Here is a 21,201-nt window from a genome sequence, read left to right as displayed (position 1 = left end):
TAGTTATCTTCTCTACTGTTGTACTAATTACAGTCCGGTAAAGCTGTACGGCCCGGCACAGCATAGTACCGGTTGGCTGTCCAGTTGTTTGCAGTCACTCAAGCACAGGTCCAAGCCTCGTCTTTCAATACATCCAATACAATTATATATTGGATGTATTGACAGACGAGGCTAGGACCTGTGCTTGAGTTAACCAATTACACTCATTGGGAAAATGGAGTAAACTCATAAAACGTCCGTTACCACATGTATGCATACACAACCTTAAAATTTAAAAGATATTTTGCAGCGAATTCCAGCAGTCCATCTTTTAATTGATAAGAAGGATACAGATCTAATTTACATGTCAAATATCAGAAAATATCTTGATTGTCTACTGAGTAAAGGGAGATAAGCGATTTTGGTGTGTGATCAATAAGTTCAATACAATAAAGCAATACTAGCTGTTATATATACAGATTAATTGAAACAAAACAACAATTTAATACACCACAATCACTTTTATTATGATATTGTAAGAGTAGATTTCACACAATAGTTTTGAATATATAATTATGAAGAAATTCACAAATTAAACATATTAAAAAACAATTTGCCCCCGAAAAATTTTGAATTTGTGATTCTTTTCCTGGGAAATAATACTTTATTATGTGCTTTATATAGGGATTTGCCTTGTATCTGAAGAAAGCGTAACGCGGATTTTCTTTTCAGATTTCTTTCCAGTTTTCATTCGTTGCCGATTTAAGCTTTCTTTACCATGACATTTTTTGGATGATTTTCAAGAATAGACCATGCCGAGGGGAGTTTTTATTTGCAAGAAACTTTGAGGCACGCGAGGAAATAGATGAGCTGTTTTAGCCGCTCATCAGGAGCGATCTGCGGAGGATAACGTTTTCAATGGATTTTGCGTTTCTTGCAATGTTTACAAAGAATGTCATGATGTACTTTTCCAAGGTAATACCGATAGGCTTAGCGCCGATTACAAAGTATATTACTGTGCTTGCTGTTGCTGTTGGTAGGCATTAGAGTAGCCCGAGTTTCCTCTGGCCCTGACATCATGTCTGGTGTAAATATGGTGTCAGGGCCAGAGGAAACTCGGGCTAGCATTAGAACTGTTTAAGGATTTCGCGTGTGTTGCAGTCAGCGTCATTACTTGAGGCCGTACATGTATGTGAGGCGTGAAACAGCGTATGCTCTCTATAGTTTGTGTGTTGCTGATGGCGACTTTCCAGTTTTTGCATATGTATACACCAGCTCCAAGGATTGCATAGATGGTGTTTCGTGCGCATGTGATCCTTTCATTGGCATTTGTTTTATTAGTCTTGGAACGTGTTATGCCCAGATACATTGTTTCAGCAGTTGGTTTAATTTTGGATTGCCCAATGCTTGTACATGTAGGTGTTTCCTGTTGCTGTTACCATATATAATTAGATCCGAGTTAACGTTGATATATGATGACCTGGTCCAGTGTGGTGTGGTAGTCAACTAGCTCTAACATTGCTTGCATATTATTGTGATCGTTGGTAAGAACAATGTCGTCTTTACAGGTAGGGCAGGCTACATTGATGTATCCAATGTGGATTCCCATGGCGGTGCTTGTAATGATGTCCAGTATGGTGTTACATGTAATAAAGACCTTGTAGAGCGTGGTTGAGAGTTTGGCTCTGATTCCCTGTTTAAGTTGTACATCGTCTGAGAGATTGTTTTCTTATTGGATTTTGATATTGGAGTTCTTGTACATGTTTTACAGTAGGATGCAAAGAGGTCCCGTGACTCCTGCATGGTAAAGTTTGTTGGAAAGTATTTCATGGTAAACAGTGTCAGGTGCTTTGTGTGTGTCTCTAGCGTTACCAGAAGCAGGTCTTCCTTGTTTATTTTTTTGTTTTTGTATTTATGATTGCCTCAGGGACCATAAGGGCAGCCCCGAGGGGTGAGACTCCTGACGTAAACCCTCTCTGTAGTGGATTTTGTTTGAGATTAATAATTTACCCCAGTCTGGACTTCATGATGGCCTCCAAGACTTTGGAGAACACGTTTGTGACTGTGATACCTCTATAATTGGATGGTATTGTTCTATCCTTTCCTTTTTTGAGTATAGGTGTTAGTATCCCTTTTTTATCGGTTGGGTTATGTCCACTTCTTTCTCCGAAAGAGTTTGGATCGTAGTGCCGTTTGAGATGGTCTCATTTTGTATTTTCGATAAATGCTCTCTAGTTAAATCGTCATATTTGGCCACTGGCGGTGTGGCTAGCTTTTGAAAATGTTTGTGCCATTGTTCCAGGATTTCCAGAAGTTCAGAATAGAGAATATAGGCTCTTCGTTGAAGGTCTCTTATTCTCTTTTAAGCGTCGTAACATTTTTGACGAAGCGCAAGAGATCCAACCTCATTTTTAATTTTTTTGTTTACGATCTACTTGTACTTTTGTAATCTTGCATTGCTTTGGCTATGTCGTCATTGATGATTGCCTCTCCCACCTTTCTCAGTGTTATGTGTATTTTGGTAGGAAGAGCTCTCCAGCTTTATGTAGTGTCTTTTCCAGATTTAAGGCTGTTTTCCTGAGTGACTGCAGTTATCTCTTTGAGGTCAGTAGCCAGTGATTCCCGATACACGTCCAGTGATTCCCGATACACGTCCAGTGATTCCCGTATACAAGTCCATGGTAAATTTGTGCCAGTTAGATCTTAACTGTACCCGATGTTGTTATGGTTCTATCCTGGAGCTGGTGATTGGCAAGAAGTTGATGAAGATTGGTACATGATCTGATGTGTTTGTGAGAATAAATTAATTGTTGCCTAAAGCACTGTTACATGTCAATTTCCAATCCCGTCTTTTCACAGCGGATTTATATATTTATCTGTTCTCTGTCATTTTTGAGAACTTCTGTGTGGATACGAAGAAATCTTAATATACCATCTTTGTATTGTTTTCTCAATTATTCACATAAAGGCGAACAAGTCAAGCGTAATTAATATGGCGACAGTCTCCGAGTAAAGGACCAGCAGACCCCTCACTATATTGTTTCTGTCTCTAACCCCCTCCAAGCAAAAAATATTGGATCCGCCATCGATTCTCTATTTGTTGTAGTGATATTACCTAATCGTCAGTGATATTCTCCAGTTATCTAGATGTCGTACTCTGGATGACGGATCATGGCAGGGCTCTATTAAATGGATGACAGACACCGGATGACAAATCATGGCAGGGCTCTATTAAATGGATGACAGACACCGGATGACGAATCATGGCAGAGCTCTATTAAATGGATTACAGACACCGGATGACGGATCATGGCAGAGCTCTATCAAATGGATGACGGATCATGGCAGAGCTCTATCAAATGGATGATGGATCATGGTAGAGCTCTATCAAATGGATGATGGATCATGGCAGAGCTCTATCAAATGGATGATGGATCATGGCAGAGCTCTATCAAATGGAGGACGGATCATGGCAGAGCTCTATCAAATTGATGACAGATCATGGCAGAGCTCTATCAAATGGATGACAGATCATGGCAGAGCTCCATCAAATGGATGACAGATCATGGCAGAGCTCTATCAAATGGATGACGGATCATGGCAGAGCTCTATCAAATGGATGACGGACACTGGATAACGGATCAGGGCAGAGCTCTATCAAATGGATGACAGATCATGGCAGAGCTCTATCAAATGGATGACAGATCATGGCAGGGCTCTATCAAATGGATGACAGATCATGGCAGAGCTCTATCAAATGGATGACGGACACTGGATAACGGATCAGGGCAGAGCTCTATCAAATGGATGACAGATCATGGCAGAGCTCTATCAAATGGATGACAGATCATGGCAGGGCTCTATCAAATGGATGACAGACACCCGATGACGGATCATGGCAGAGCTCTATCAAATGGATGACAGACACTGGATGACGGACCATGGCAGAGCTCTCTCAAACTGAAGACCTAATAAATGATACATGTATTTAGAACTGATAGCAAACACACTATCCAACAAAGGTAAAACAAAGACTTGCTACAAATAACGTACTTTAATAGACAAATTGTAAACCTGGTCACACAATTTCTTAAAATAATCTTATACTTTTAATAAAGTCCTGATTGACACACTACATTTAATATCACATTGATAGTATCATGTAAATCCTCTATTAATAATTTGTACATGTTTGTAGAATACATGTCCCGATTGTGACACAACACTTAATACCATCCTGATAATATCATATACATCATTTATTAGTAAGTTGTACGTGTATGTAGAACACATGCCCTGATTGTGACACAACACTCAATACCATCCTGATAATATCATGTAAATCATCTGTTAATGACATGTAGATGATCATTAACAACAATCTACCTCAGTAAGAGGTAGTCTTTTGTAACAAGTGTACAAGGAAGCCCAAGAAATCAATGTCAGATGTTACAGGATATCACATTCATATGATTGGGGTTTTAACTTAAAAGCTATTTTTTTTCTCTCTCACATATAAAATAATAATACATGTATATAATAATACTAAAAACAAAGTGGCACTTTTTTTCATTACTGATTAATAATTATTTGATAACACATTAAAGAGTTACCAATGCAACAACAAATAGATACATGTACTTTAAATTGTGGTTACAAATATGTCACTCAACACCTTGAGTATTTATTCATGTCTTTGGTTGGCCCTAAATGGCTCTAACTGTTGATAGGTCAAAAAACAATACACACCATACTTCTAACAGTTATTACCCGGGGTATATAAGCACCATGTGAAACTCAAACATTTAGTTAATATTAAAAATAAACATTTGTCGGGAATTGAGAATGAATTTCTCTTTTTATTAAAATGAGCTACAGGTGAACTTAAGTTTTAGAGCTGTTTTTCCTATGATTAACATAGACATTCTTATAAATACTCGTATTAAAAATCAAGAGTGAAATTCAACAATCATATAAGAATCTACATAATTGTCATGTTTTCAAGTGTCGAAATCTTTCTGTCATGTTTTCAAGTGTCGAAATCTTTCTGTCCTGATTTGAGATGGAACTTCTGGAAAGGTACATCTCAAAATCTCACCATTGGTCAAACTTGGTTACTCCAACTAGTACTTAGTGTCCCTTCTCATGTTCTGGGAAACTGAGATAAACACAACTTTTGAATGTTGATGTGGATTATTATTAAAACTTAATCATAGTTTCCTTGGCTTAGCAAAAACTTTGATGCCATTGGCAGAACGCATCACGATGCCAATCTTCTTCGACACTTCATGTTCAGGGTCTAACTCCAGGGTGAACCTGATGGGAGAAAAATATTAAAATACAAATCACTTAATATGAGGAATGAGCAATACCTATCAACAGTAACAACTTTTGCAAAGCTAAGATCATACATTATCATATGGGTGGTTAGGTGGCGCAGTGGTCACACACATGCCTTTCACCTAGGCAGCCGGGGTTTGATTCCCTGATCAGACGTGATAAGGTATGATACCAATGTCACCTGCTTGACCACGTGGGTTTTCCCCGGATACTCCGGTTTCCTCCCACACTAAGACCTCTCGCGCACTTCCACCCGGGCCAACAAGCGTGTTTGATAAAGTTGATATATAGAGATTACACTACGAGTGATTGTTGGATATGGAATTTATTTCACACGAGTAAGTTATTTTTTAAAAGTTACAAAAGACACAAGCTTTAGCGAGTGTTTTTTGCAACTTTTATAAAATAACTTACGAGTGTGAAATAAATTCCATATCCAACAATTTCAAGTCGTGTGACCTGTTTCTACCACAATAATATCGGCTTGAATCAAAGGGAAACGTGGCCAAGTATAATTTCGCGTATGCAAATAAAGTGTACCGGTGACGTCCGGGACCCGGTGATGTGACGTCATTAGATTATTGATGACGTCAATAACAATTGCAGCTTGGGTCAAAGTTCACTGTGTTAGCCAATCAAAATGCGTACAGAGTTTATAAACAGATTGTTAATCAACAGCTGTAATGATTAACTGATGGTCTGAGAGTTGAATAACACAGGGTATTGTGGTAGAAAACTTGTTTCGTAATTGTTGTAAAATAAATAAAATCACATTTTTTTTTACATCATATGATAATACCTTCTCAGAAGTCGAGCAAGTGTGACCTTTTGTTCATTCATGGCAAAATGTTGACCTATACAGTTTCTGAAACAGAATGTAAAATTTGTGTATCAACCAAAACATTAACACTAAAATAATATGCATTGTTACAATTATTTTTTTCAAAGCTAATAGAAAATTAATAATTTACAACAAACAAGTACATTGTATATGGTATTAATTACTGCTATTGAACCATTTAGGAAGGAAGGGGAATCACTATGTATTAATCAAGTACATGTAACACCATAAACATTGTTCATTATTGTATTTTAGTTTCAGTTTCCAGTATTTAAACAACACGTCAAGAGGGCTTGTTTAGCTCACCTGTATATATCAGTAATTATGACAAAATATTCTTTTTTTACCCTACTTTTGAACTGCCTTTCCCAGCAATAGTTCAAAATTTAGGACTAAATCCTTTCATTCTAGAAAAAAATATTAGTATTTTAAAATTGTTTGCTTTGTTTCCCCTATTAGGCCCCTTTTCTCCTGCCCCACATCCTTCATTTATACATTAGATCTCATTTGCCCAATAATGCTTTTCCTGAGGAGCCACACCATCTGTTTATATGTTAGATTTTCTTCTCCAAATTTCATCAAATATATTAGGCATTCAGGTAACTAGGGATTTAAAGGAAAGATTGACAGGTGTGGTGAGCAAAAATATTGTTAATACTAATATTCTTACAAAGGGCAATAATTCTGTAACCTGCGGTTGAATAATTACTATTTTCAAACCCTTCTGAGATCTGGTTGATATACGATTGTTAAAAAAGTTTCATCAAACTTGGTCGATATTTACCCAAGTTATCATGTTCACATTGTGTTGTTGATGGATGGACAGATGGACGCCATGTATGGCATAAGCTCACCTTGGTTCTTTGGACCAGGTGAGCTAATTACAACCTGACAATTGTTAAAAAATTGTTGACACTATTCATTGTGGCACCTTCCACATTATGTAAATTTTGACATTTAAATTTTGAATTACATACACAAAGAAAAAATCTCTACCTAGGCCCAGCTGAGAATGGAACAAATGCATAAAAATCACGATCAACTGAGTTTTCTGGAAGGAAGCGTTCCGGTCGGAATTCCATGGGATCCTCCCACACATCTGGGTTATGATGTAGGTTGTAGATCTGAATGGCTACAGCCGTCCCCACAGGTATGTGGTATCCCTCCACCACAAATGGCTGTGTGGTGTTTCGTTGTATAAAAGATACAGGTGAATGTAGTCTCAGACCTTCCTTTATACACAACGTCAGATTTTCCAACTTTCCTAAGTCACTCCTGAAAACAGGTAAAAGTATTAAAGTTTGCAACATTTGCACTTTTTTTAACTTATCACTAAATGTACACCCTACAATTAAGACTAAAATTAAACAAGTATTTTTGCTAAAATGAAATATCTCACCCATCAATGTCTATAGGTGTTTTAGGTCGAAAAAAGTCATTAAATAAAACTAGAGAATGTTCAATGTCTATAGGTGTTTTAGGTCGAAAAAAGTCATTAAATAAAACTAGAGAATGTATGTAAGTCCTGAAAGACCTTCTATATAAAGAACTTGGTCTTATATTACTATGGTGTAAATATGAACCAAATCTGCTGAGTTGACATTGTATGACATTGATTTGAAACAAGACAGGGCACATTATGTTCCATCGATATTTAGAAGGGATCAAAGGTGACCTTCAACCCATTAACTCTGACCAATGACCACCAGAATAAATAAAGTATATAACTTGATGTACTAGTCTAAATGGTGAAATATGAGGGCTTCTCAAGTTATGGCATTGACTCAGAACGAGACAGGAATCACCAGGAAAGACAGACAGGGGTAACATGCTATCATTAATCCTTTAACCTCCTATAGGTAATAAACCTTTATGATTTAACATCAAAGACAAGTCCTGCTATCTCTGCTGCATCTCTAACTTTGAGTTTCTAATTTGAGATTACAACTGATAGATATATCTAATTTACCTGGTAGTCCCTGAGGATTAATTACCAAAACCTGAATGGCACACTTTTATTTATTTGCACAGTGAGGTATGGTTCAGAATATAAAACCTACCATTCTACATAGTCCCAGTCCCATCCCTCCAGCTACAACATACCATTCTATATAGTCCCAGTCCCACCCCTCCAGCTACAACCTACCATTCTATATAGTCAGAGTCCCTCCCCTCCAGCTACAACCTACCATTCTATATAGTCCCAGTCCCACCCCTCCAGCTACAACCTACCATTCTATATAGTCCCAGTCCCACCCCTCCAGCTACAATCTACCATTCTATATAGTCCCAGTCCCACCCCTCCAGCTACAACCTACCATTCTATATAGTCCCAGTCCCACCCCTCCAACTACAACCTACCATTCTATATAGTCCCAGTCCCACCCCTCCAGCTACAACCTACCATTCTATATAGTCCCAGTCCCACCCCTCCAACTACAACCTACCATTCTATATAGTCCCAGTCCCACCCCTCCAGCTACAACCTACCATTCTATATAGTCAGAGTCCCTCCCCTCCAGCTACAACCTACCATTCTATATAGTCCCAGTCCCACCCCTCCAGCTACAACCTATCATTCTATATGGTCCCAGTCCCACCCCTCCAACTACAACCTACCATTCTATATAGTCCCAGTCCCACCCCTCCAGCTACAACCTACCATTCTATATAGTCCCAGTCCCACCCCTCCAGCTACAACCTACCATTCTATATAGTCAGAGTCCCACCCCTCCAACTACAACCTACCATTCTATATAGTAAGAGTCCCACCCCTCCAGCTACAACCTACCATTCTATATAGTCCCAGTCCCACCCCTCTAACTACAACCTACCATTCTATATAGTCCCAGTCCCTCCCCTCAAGCTACAACCTATCATTCTATATAGTCCCAGTCCCACCCCTCCAGCTACAACCTACCATTCTATATAGTCAGAGTCCCTCCCCTCCAGCTACAACCTACCATTCTATATAGTCCCAGTCCCACCCCTCCAGCTACAACCTATCATTCTATATGGTCCCAGTCCCACCCCTCCAGCTACAACCTACCATTCTATATAGTAAGAGTCCCACCCCTCCAGCTACAACCTACCATTCTATATAGTCCCAGTCCCACCCCTCTAACTACAACCTACCATTCTATATAGTCCCAGTCCCACCCCTCCAGCTACAACCTACCATTCTATATAGTCAGAGTCCCTCCCCTCCAGCTACAACCTACCATTCTATATAGTCCCAGTCCCACCCCTCCAGCTACAACCTATCATTCTATATGGTCCCAGTCCCACCCCTCCAGCTACAACCTACCATTCTATATAGTCAGAGTCCCACCCCTCCAACTACAACCTACCATTCTATATAGTCCCAGTCCCACCCCTCCAGCTACAACCTACCATTCTATATAGTCCCAGTCCCACCCCTCCAGCTACAACCTACCATTCTATATAGTCCCAGTCCCACCCCTCTAACTACAACCTACCATTCTATATAGTCCCAGTCCCACCCCTCCAGCTACAACCTATCATTCTATATAGTCCCAGTCCCACCCCTCCAGCTACAACCTACCATTCTATATAGTCCCAGTCCCACCCCTCTAACTACAACCTACCATTCTATATAGTCCCAGTCCCTCCCCTCCAGCTACAACCTATCATTCTATATAGTCCCAGTCCCACCCCTCCAGCTACAACCTACCATTCTATATAGTAAGAGTCCCACCCCTCCAGCTACAACCTACCATTCTATATAGTCCCAGTCCCACCCCTCTAACTACAACCTACCATTCTATATAGTCCCAGTCCCACCCCTCCAACTACAACCTACCATTCTATATAGTCCCAGTCCCACCCCTCTAACTACAACCTACCATTCTATATAGTCCCAGTCCCTCCCCTCCAACTACAACCTACCATTCTATATAGTCAGAGTCCCACCCCTCCAGCTACAACCTACCATTCTATATAGTCGCAGTCCCACCCCTCCAACTACAACCTACCATTCTATATAGTCAGAGTCCCACCCCTCCAGCTACAACCTACCATTCTATATAGTCCCAGTCCCTCCCCTCCAACTACAACCTACCATTCTATATAGTCAGAGTCCCTCCCCTCCAGCTACAACCTACCATTCTATATAGTCAGAGTCCCACCCCTCCAACTACAACCTACCATTCTATATAGTCCAAGTCCATCCCCTCCAGCTACAACCTACCATTCTATATAGTCCCAGTCCCACCCCTCCAGCTACAACCTATCATTCTATATAGTCCCAGTCCCACCTCTCCAGCTACAACCTACCATTCTATATAGTCCCAGTCCCACCCCTCTAACTACAACCTACCATTCTATATAGTCCCAGTCCCACCCCTCCAACTACAACCTACCATTCTATATAGTCAGAGTCCCACCCCTCCAACTACAACCTACCATTCTATATAGTCAGAGTCCCTCCCCTCCAGCTACAACCTACCATTCTATATAGTCAGAGTCCCACCCCTCCAGCTACAACCTACCATTCTATATAGTCTCAGTCCTACCCCTCCAGCTACAACCTACCATTCTATATAGTCCCAGTCCCACCCCTCCAGCTACAACCTACCATTCTATATAGTCAGAGTCCCTCCCCTCAAGGATACTGTCCACCTCAGCCTGGATCTTTTGCTGCCACTCCGGGTGCTGGGCTAGCGAGTACAGCGTCCAGCACATGGCACTTGTTGTAGTATCATGGCCTACAAAGACACAAGTTTATCATTTCTAATCCATCTTTAATACTACAGGTAAGTTATCATTAATACTACAGGTAAGTTATCTTTAATACTACAGGTAAGTTATCTTTAATACTACAGGTAAGTTAATGTGTCTCCTACTGAACAAAGCCCCCCCCCCCCACACACACACACAGTATAAGCAAACTGAGTGACAAGGATTATATTTAGCACTAAACAAGCCATGCCAGCCCTTTCCTTTTTAATACACTGAACCCCTGTTCCCCTGCCTCAGTCATAACTCTCTATACCTGCACCACCATGGAATTTTGTTGGGCGCCAAATTTGATTTTTTTTTTTAGAAAATGTAAGATATAAATGTCCCCGCTGTCACTTGACATTCTGCAAAAAAGTTTGGTGAGGATCGCATCAATAGTTCCTGAGAATAGCTAATGACAATTTCATGGCCAGGACATAAATAGTAACATGGAAAGGACTCCTTCTTGAGCTCCCAGCCAGGAGTTCAAATCAATCCTCCTGATAATACCCAGCTCTACCAGCCGAGACAAAGACATATATTCCGTCAGCTGATTGTGACAGAGACTATATCTAACACTAACTGTATTTGTAATTAACACATTTTACAGGTCTGAGACTAACTCAGTTTGGGTGTAAATCAAATTATTTGTGAACTTCAAGTAACTTGATAGGTCTTTTATGTACTAGACAATCTGCCATATCATGAACAAAGAACTTTTAAATATGGTTTTTAAAAAAATGCTTATAAAGAACTGATGACAAAACTGAAAGTGTCCCTAGTCGGGCTGACAAACGTTAATGATTTAACACCAGGTAGACTAAAACAAAGAGATTTTACACCAGGTAGACTAAAACAAAGAGATTTTACACCAGGTAGACTAAAACAAAGAGTTAACACCAGGTAGACTAAAACAAAGAGATTTTACACTAGGTAGACTAAAACAAAGAGATTTAACACCAGGTAGACTAAAACAAAGAGATTTAACACCAGGTAGACTAAAACAAAGAGATTTTACACCAGGTAGACTAACACAAAGAGAATGACACAGTAACAAAAGCATTACCTTCAAAAAGAAAAGTGTCCACTTCGTTACGAATTTCTAATGGTGTCATTCCTACATTGTTTTCATCTTTTGCTGTTAACAATATATCAAGGAAGTCGAGATATCGTGATTTACGTCCATTTGTTTGAGTTGGTAGACCTTCATTTTCCTGAAAAAAAATAAAAAATCATGTATCCTTATTAAAATCTCTTGGAAAGACCACAAAACAATAAAAGTGCTGGCTGTTACTTCATTTTTAATATTACATATTAATTGAAAATAAATAATCTTAAATTGATGGAGTGAAACTGGTCTTAATCATCTCATTAAGAAAGTGAAAACTGAATCGATGAAGTACTTAACAGTAAAGACAGAGTGAAAATAACATCCGACATTCAGGGAGACTTCTGAAGAAACATTTTATGACTTTGACTAAAACAAATATTTGTGTCTATATGTGCATGTGTATCTCTGGTCAACTTAAAATTGACAATTTTGTGTGTTCACTGTAACACAAACTTATATAGACAACACATACCCATAAGACTTTTATTTTTACTTACAAGTGTCTGCTGTCGTTTCTGGATAATGTCCTCTGCTACAGAATGAACATAATCAGTGTATTTTTTGAACTGACGGCCGTTTTCAGAAAGGAAATAGATAAAGTCGAAGAAGTGAAATATATTCCTGGAAATATCAAACACAAAAATAAATAAATTATCACAATTTACATGAGGCATTACAATCTACATATTAAACAAGAGATCCCAGAGGGATCTTGGCGCCCACCATTGAATGATCTTCATAGGTGCCATGTCAGATTGATCTTTTCTCTACTTTTCCCTTCATTTTATTAATCTGTGCAAATTGAGACATCCCTCCAGTACTTTTCAAACAAGGGAATCCTAGCTATATAAGAAATTTGAGATTTAACGATAATGGCTGTTTGTTTGCCAGGTTGTTTTCAGGACAGACTGGTCCAAAAATGCAATACAAGGGACCAAGGGGAACCTACTTATGAAATTTGAGAAAGATCCATTCAGTACTTTGAGAAATAGATATATCAAACTTCAATTGTCAAAATCCAAGATGGCTGCCTGTCGGCCATGTTGTTTTTCGATTGGTCTCAAATCGCAAAATGCATAACTAGGCACCAAGGGGAACCTACATATGAAATTTGAGAAAGATCCCTTCAGTACTTTTTCAGAAATAGCGATAACAAACTTCAATTGTCAAAATCCAAGATGGCTGCCTGTCGGCCATGTTGATATCCGATTGGTCTCAAAACGCAATATACATAACTAGGCACCAAGGGGAACCTTCATGTGAAATTTGAGAAAGATCCCTTCAGTACTTTCTCAGAAATAGCGATAACAAACTTCAATTGTCAAAATCCAAGATGGCTGCCTGTCCGCCATGTTGTTTTCTGATTAGTCTCAAAATGCAATATGCATAACTAGGCACCAAGGGAAACCTACATATGAAATTTGAGAAAGATTCCTTCAGTACTTTCTCAGAAATAGCGATAACAAACTTCAATTGTCAAAATCCAAGATGGCTGCCTGTCGGCCATGTTGTTTTCCGATTGTTCTCAAAACGCAATATGCATAACTAGGCACCAAGGGGAACCTACATATGAAATTTGAGAAAGATCCCTTCAGTACTTTCTCAGAAATAGCGATAACAAACTTCAATTGTCAAAATCCAAGATGGCTGCCTGTCGGCCATGTTGTTTTCCCGATTGGTCTCAAAATGCAATATGCATAACTAGGCACCAAGGGGATTCTACATATGAAATTTGAGAAAGATCCCTTCAGTACTTTCTCAGAAATAGCGATAACAAACTTCAATTGTCAAAATCCAAGATGGCTGACCGGCCATGTTGTTTTCCGATTGGTCTCAAAATGCAATATGCATAACTAGGCACCAAGAGGAGCCTACATATGAAATTTGAGAAAGATCCCTTCAGTACTTTCTCAGAAATAGCGATAACAAACTTCAATTATCAAAATCCAAGATGGCTGCCTGTCGGTCATGTTGTTTTCCGATTGGTCTCAAAATGCAATATGCATAACTAGGCACCAAGGGGAACCCACATATGAAATTTGAGAAAGATCCCTTCAGTACTTTCTGAGGATTAGCGATAACAAGAATTGTTTACGGACGGACGGACCACGGACCACGGACGCAGGGCGATTTGAATAGCCCACCATCTGATGATGGTGGGCTAAAAATATGTACGAGAAATTCTTCTCTACTTACTATTTCAATTAAACTGATGGTAAAGAGAGATTCCAAAATCATGATATATGATACTCAATCTCAGTCACATTCAACTTCTGCCTCAGAAATAATTTGAACAAAAATTTAAAGAAGCGAAAAAGGGACATACAGTTAGCAGACCCCAGAATCAGTTGAAACCAGTTTGATTTTAATCTGAACACCATGAACTGACATTGTGATACACCTACATTCTTGATATGGGGAACTTTCACAAGTGAGGGAAAGGTTCCCACAAAAAGAAATGGTCTAATTTGTACATATTCAGGTATCAAAATAGCATCTAACATATCATCAAAAAGATGACAACTTACATAATTTTTAATAAACTTACAGTGACCTTGTGACCCAGAGGTCACTGAGTTCATCGACTGCCTTCACGTAAGGATGGCTGTCTCTGTAACAGAAAATGGTAAAACACCTCACACACAGAGTAACATTGTACATACATGTAGTAAACTCCAAGTATGTGATGGTATTCTTGTCCTAATTCAGAAACTATCATATTACAGGTGTACTATTAAGAAAATCTACACTAATGTTTTATATCTATACAATTATATGCATTATCACATGATGCAGTACAAATGTGATTTTATTCAAAGATGATAATCATTATTATATGGTTCCAATAAATGTGAGTGACATCTGACGACAGGCTATATACAGACTATATACAAACTATATACAGACTATATACAGGCTCCATATAGACTATTTACACGGGCTCCATACAGACTATATACAGACTATATACAGACTATACACAGACTATATACAGGCTCCATACAGACTATACACAGGCTCCATACAGACTATATACAGACTCCCTAAAGACTATATACAGGCTCCATACAGACTATATACAGACTATATACAGGCTCCATACAGACTATATACAGACTCCCTACAGACTATATACAGGCTCCATACAGACTATATATAGGCTCCATACAGACTATATACAGACTCCCTACAGACTATATACAGACTCCATACAGACTATATACAGACTATATACAGGCTCCATACAGACTTTATACAGGCTCCATATAGACTATTTACACGGGCTCCATACAGACTATACACAGGCTCCATACAGACTATATACAGGCTCCATACAGGTTATATATACAGACTATATACAGGCTCCATACAGACTATTTACACGGGCTCCATACAGACTATACACAGGCTACATACAGACTATATACAGGCTCCATACAGGTTATATATACAGACTATATACAGGCTCCATACAGGTTATATATACAGACTATATACAGGCTCCATACAGACTATTTACAAGGGCTCCATACAGACTATTTACACAGGCTCCATACAGACTATATACAGGCTCCATACAGGTTATATATACAGGCTCCATACAGACTATATACAGGCTCCATACAGACTATATACAGGCTCCATACAGACTATATACAGGCTCCATACAGACTATATACAGGCTCCATACAGACTATATACAGGCTCTATACAGGCTCCATACAGACTATATACAGGCTCCATACAGACTATATACAGACTCCATACAGACTATATACAGGCTCCATACAGACTATATACAGGCTCCATACAGACTATATACAGGCTCCATACAGACTATATACAGACTCCATACAGACTATATACAGACTATATACAGGCTCCATACAGACTATATACAGGCTCCATACAGACTATATACAGACTATATACAGGCTCCATACAGACTATATACAGACTATATATAGACTGCATACAGACAATATACAGACTCCATACAGACTATATACAGACTCCATACAGACTATACAGGCTCCATACAGACTCCATACAGACTATATACAGACTCCATACAGACTATATACAGGCTCCATACAGACTATATACAGGCTCCATACAGACTATAAACAGGCTCCATACTTACTCTATACATGCAGGCTCCATACAGACTACCGGTATATACAGGCTACATACAGACCATATACAGACTATATACAGACTATATAAGGCCCCATACAGACTATACAGGCTCCATACAGACTATATACAGACTATATACAGACTATTTAAGGCTCCATACAGACTATATACAGACTTTATCCAGGCTTTAAATACAGGTTATATCTATATAGCTATGTCCTGGCTATAGCTATAAATACAGGCTGTATACAGTTAAGATATAAGACTATATCCAGGCTATATCTTCAAGTTGATCTCGTGTGTATTCGTCTATATTTTGTGTATTAGTCTATATTGTGTATTAGTCTATCTTGTTTATTAGTCTATATCGTGTGTATTAGTCTATATCGTGTTTATTAGTCTATAGCATGTGTATTAGTCTATCGTGTATATTAGTCTATCTCGTGTATTAGTCTATCGTGTGTATTAGTCTATCTCGTGTATTAGTCTATATCGTGTGTATTAGTCTATATCTTGTGTATTAGTCTATCGTGTGTATTAGTCTATCTCATGTATTAGTCTGTCTTGTGTATTAGTCTATCTCGTGTATTAGTCTATCTTGTGTATTAGTCTATCTCGTGTATTAGTCTATCTCGTGTATTAGTCTGTCTTGTGTATTAGTCTATCTCGTGTATTAGTCTATCTTGTGTATTAGTCTATCTTGTGTATTAGTCTATCTTGTGTATTTAATTAGTCTATCTCGTGTATTAGTCTATCTTGTGTATTAGTCTATCTTGTGTATTAGTCTATATCGTGTATTAGTCTATATCGTGTGTATTAGTCTATATCTTGTGTATTATAGTCTATCTTGTGTATTAGTCTATATCGTGTGTATTAGTCTATCTCGTGTATTAGTCTATCTCGTGTATTAGTCTATCTCGTGTATTAGTCTATATCGTGTGTATTAGTCTATCTCGTGTATTAGTCTATATCGTGTGTATTAGTCTATCTCGTGTATTAGTCTATCTCGTGTATGTGTTTTACAGTCACCTCAGTCTACATTGGACTCTTTAGTCTATCACCACTACACTGGACTCTTTAGTCTATCACCACTACTAGTATCACATATCATCACAGAGTTACATTCTAGAGTCATGAACATCATAGTGATGTGTTAATAAAATGACATAACCTTATCACATAATGAGCTATTAATGCTATGACTGAAATCTGAAGTAAAGTGTGTCTGAAATATATTATCTTTTAATTAAAAAGTGGGAACATTGTCAATTGATAGAGGTCTTGATTTTATATATTATGTAAATTGTATCTCAATAACAGATCTAGAAAAATTGTAAAAATAAAACATCCTCAGACTACACACAACATCAGTATTACTTACCCTAGAACCTGACACCAGTATTACTTACCCTAGAACCTGACACCAGTATTACTTACCCTAGAACCTGACACCAGTATTACTTACCCTAGAACCTGACACCAGTATTACTTACCCTAGAACCTGACACCAGTATTACTTACCCTAGAACCTGACACCAGTATTACTTACCCTAGAACCTGACACCAGTATTACTTACCCTAGAACCTGACAATCACTTTTGTAAGAAAATGCACATCTAAGGATATTATCCAGGGAAGCCATACCAATAATGTTAAACAGTTCAAAAGACTGGCCTTTCTTACAGCAGTCCTCCACTTTTCCCTACAAACAAAAACATTCTTAACATGATGGAGAAATTCATACAGGACATGCAATTATTGACTCAGACTTAGAACTAATATCATACAAAATGTACTTTGAATTAATCATTAATCAGTATTTTGACCATGGATATCTTCACACAAATGTCTACTTCAATGTTTGAGACCTCGTTGTAGACAGTCCTATACCATTTGTTAACCTATATCTTACCTAGATGTTTTACTCACCTGTAAAGTGTCCGAGACCTCGTTGTAGACAGTCCTATACCATATGTTAACCTATATCTTACCTAGATGTTTTACTCACCTGTAAAGTGTCCGAGACCTCGTTGTAGACAGTCCTATACCATCTGTTAACCTATATCTTACCTAGATGTTTTACTCACCTGTAAAGTGTCCGAGACCTCGTTATAGACAGTCCTATACCATATGTTAACCTATATCTTACCTAGATGTTTTACTCACCTGTAAAGTGTCCGAGACCTCGTTAGAGACAGTCCTATACCATATGTTAACCTATATCTTACCTAGATGTTTACTCACCTGTAAAGTGTCCGAGACCTCGTTATAGACAGTCCTATACCATCTGTTAACCTATATCTTACCTAGATGTTTTACTCACCTGTAAAGTGTCCGAGACCTCATTGTAGACAGTCCTATACCATATGTTAACCTATATCTTACCTAGATGTTTTACTCACCTGTAAAGTGTCCGAGACCTCGTTATAGACAGTCCTATATCATTTGTTAACCTATATCTTACCTAGAAGTTTTACACACCTGTAAAGTGTCCGAGACCTCGTTATAGACAGTCCTATACCATTTGTTAACCTATATCTTACCTAGAAGTTTTACACACCTGTAAAGTGTCCGAGACCTCGTTATAGACAGTCCTATATCATTTGTTAACCTGTATCTTACCTAGATGTTTTACTCACCTGTAAAGTGTCCGAGACCTCGTTATAGACAGTCCCATATCATTTGTTAACCTGTATCTTACCTAGATGTTTTACTCACCTGTAAAGTGTCCGAGACCTCGTTATAGACAGTCCCATATCATTTGTTAACCTGTATCTTACCTAGATGTTTTACTCACCTGTAAAGTGTCCGAGACCTCGTTGTAGACAGTCCTATACCATTTGTTAACCTGTATCTTACCTAGATTTTTACTTACCTGTAAAGTGTCCGAGACCTCGTTGTAGACAGTCATGTAAGGTTGTAAAATATCAAAATGGAAAGCTGGTGTCAGTAGTCGTCTGTTTCTAGCCCATCTTTTACCGTTTGCCAAAAGGAGACCATTCCCCAGCCATCTTTTACCCAACACGTAGACTGTCCCAGGCTCAGTAGGTTTGGGTTCTGTACCAATAAAATCTCAATAATATCCACCTGTATATTATATTACAATGTATCTATTCACATAACACTTTGATTATGATGGTGAATGATCATGACATAAAAATTACAGATGGGATTCCAGGCAAATATCTTAAGAAAGGAATTTTTTCTTTGGTTTGCTGTAGCTTCAACTTTGATGTATGGATGCTTCAATATGAAGAGTTACACAATCCATATTTCATGAAGGAAGTAATATAATTTATAATACAATTAAAGGAACACTGATATTTTAATGAACATCCAACTATACTGTGTAATTGTAATTCATAATTGATAAGTGACTGCAATTTAAGTAATTATTATCAATTATAATGATTAAAAGAAAAAAAATTTTTTTAGAGTAATTGTGTATTTATCTTGAATGTTGAATTAACTGTATTTTTTTTAGGCTATCAGTGTTTGTATTTTCTATTCACATAGTAGACACCTATTTACAAAGTAGACACCTATTTACAAAGTAGACACCTATTTACAAAGTTTGTTTTTGTTTTTGCTTAACGTCCTATTAACAGCCAGGGTCATTTAAAGGACGTGCAAGGTTTTGGAGGTGGAGGAAAGCCGGAGTACCGAGCACGCTGTAGTACCTGGAACCCCCAAAAAATGGTTGGGGGGTTTAAAAATGTGAATTATTTTTTAAACATAGTATTAAAATTTCCTTTTTGAACTTTATTCTGAACGGGAAAATCGATTTAATGAAATGGTTCTTCAAAAAAAAAAACTAATCAGTCCAAAAATTTTTTTTTAACTAAGGAAATGTTCTTCATTGGTATTCTGTACCGAAAAAGGCAATCACACACTTACACCCTAATTTTTCCTTTTTTTCCCCTAAAACATCAAACAATTTTTAAATTTTTAAAAACAATTTTTTACCGGGAAATCCCCCAAAACCGGGTTTTTCCGGGGCCCCGGGAAAAGGTTTCCTTTCCCCCAGGAGTTACGAGGTACTGGGGGCCCCTTAAAAAGGACAAACCAACATGCACCCCTATTTTAAACTGGAAAAAAGCAAACCCCCCAAAATAAAACCTTTATTTCAGGGTTTTTCCGCCCGTTTTCCTCGGCCCTTAATGAGGTCCCCCCCCAAAAGGGGAGGGCCAAAATATTATAATTAAAAATAAAAATTTCCCATCTGTATTTATTTTTGAATGCTTAAAAAAAAAGGGGAAAAACAAAAAAACAACAAAAAAAAAACCCATTTTTAAAAACAACAAGAACAAAAAAATAAAAAAAACCCCCAAATAAAAAAACAAAAACCCCACAGAATTTTATTTTATTTTGTTTAATGTCCTATAATTAACACCCAGGGTCATTTAAGGACGTGCCTGAATTTGGAGGTGGAGGAAAGCCAGAGTACCTGGAGAACAAAATGCTGATCTATGGTACCAGGCAACTGCCACATGCAACCAGGCAGTGGAGGGCTAGTGATAATGTGTCTGGACACCTAAACCACTCGACCACTGCAGCCACTTCATTGTTATTCTGAGATCTTATTGATATTTGCATACCAAGTTTCATTAAAATTCATTCATTTATAATGTACTTGTATTTAATCAAGTTATGTTCACAAGGTCAAATAGTGATAAAATTACAAAGGGCAATACCTCTTACTGAAGTTAAAAATTGAATCAATCCCTTTGTCAAACTCAGTCATGTTTTTATGAATATATATATATCAAATTTCCCCAAAAGTCTATTTATATCTAATCAGGTTATTGTGTCCACAAGAAAAGTTGATGCATGATGGATCACCATGAGCCTTAATATACTGTCGTATAGGGTACTTTTACATCCTCATAAAAGCTGCATCTATAGAATAAAGTTAAAATGTCCATGTGACGGTAAATAATAATGAAATAACAAGAGGTCTATAGGCCTAAATGCTCACCTGATGTAATTATAGCCCCATATTTCTCATCCTAGATGTCCATTTCTGTTGCCCTAATATAATTATTGAAAA

The 21,201-nt window shown here is 38.0% G+C and overlaps 1 protein-coding gene across 1 annotated transcript; it reads right to left on the bottom strand.

Moving 5' to 3' along the window:
* Positions 1 to 4,018: 4,018 nt before the first annotated feature.
* LOC117331004 (cytochrome P450 4F6-like) lies at positions 4,019 to 20,895 on the bottom strand. Its single transcript, XM_033889597.1, has 10 exons — positions 20,853 to 20,895; positions 19,027 to 19,208; positions 17,729 to 17,853; positions 14,560 to 14,622; positions 12,509 to 12,632; positions 11,967 to 12,114; positions 10,758 to 10,887; positions 7,157 to 7,435; positions 6,119 to 6,184; positions 4,019 to 5,295 (listed from the first exon to the last, which is right to left on the bottom strand). Exons 1-10 carry the CDS (start codon positions 20,893 to 20,895, stop codon positions 5,190 to 5,192), a joined length of 1,266 nt encoding a protein of 421 aa, XP_033745488.1. The 3' UTR covers positions 4,019 to 5,189.
* Positions 20,896 to 21,201: the final 306 nt, after the last annotated feature.

The sequence above is a fragment of the Pecten maximus genome, chromosome 7 (genome assembly GCF_902652985.1).
Source record: "Pecten maximus chromosome 7, xPecMax1.1, whole genome shotgun sequence".
Taxonomy (NCBI): Eukaryota; Metazoa; Mollusca; class Bivalvia; order Pectinida; family Pectinidae; genus Pecten; species Pecten maximus.
Note: the sequence above shows the minus strand (reverse complement) of the source record. Positions and strands in the feature narration are given on the sequence as shown.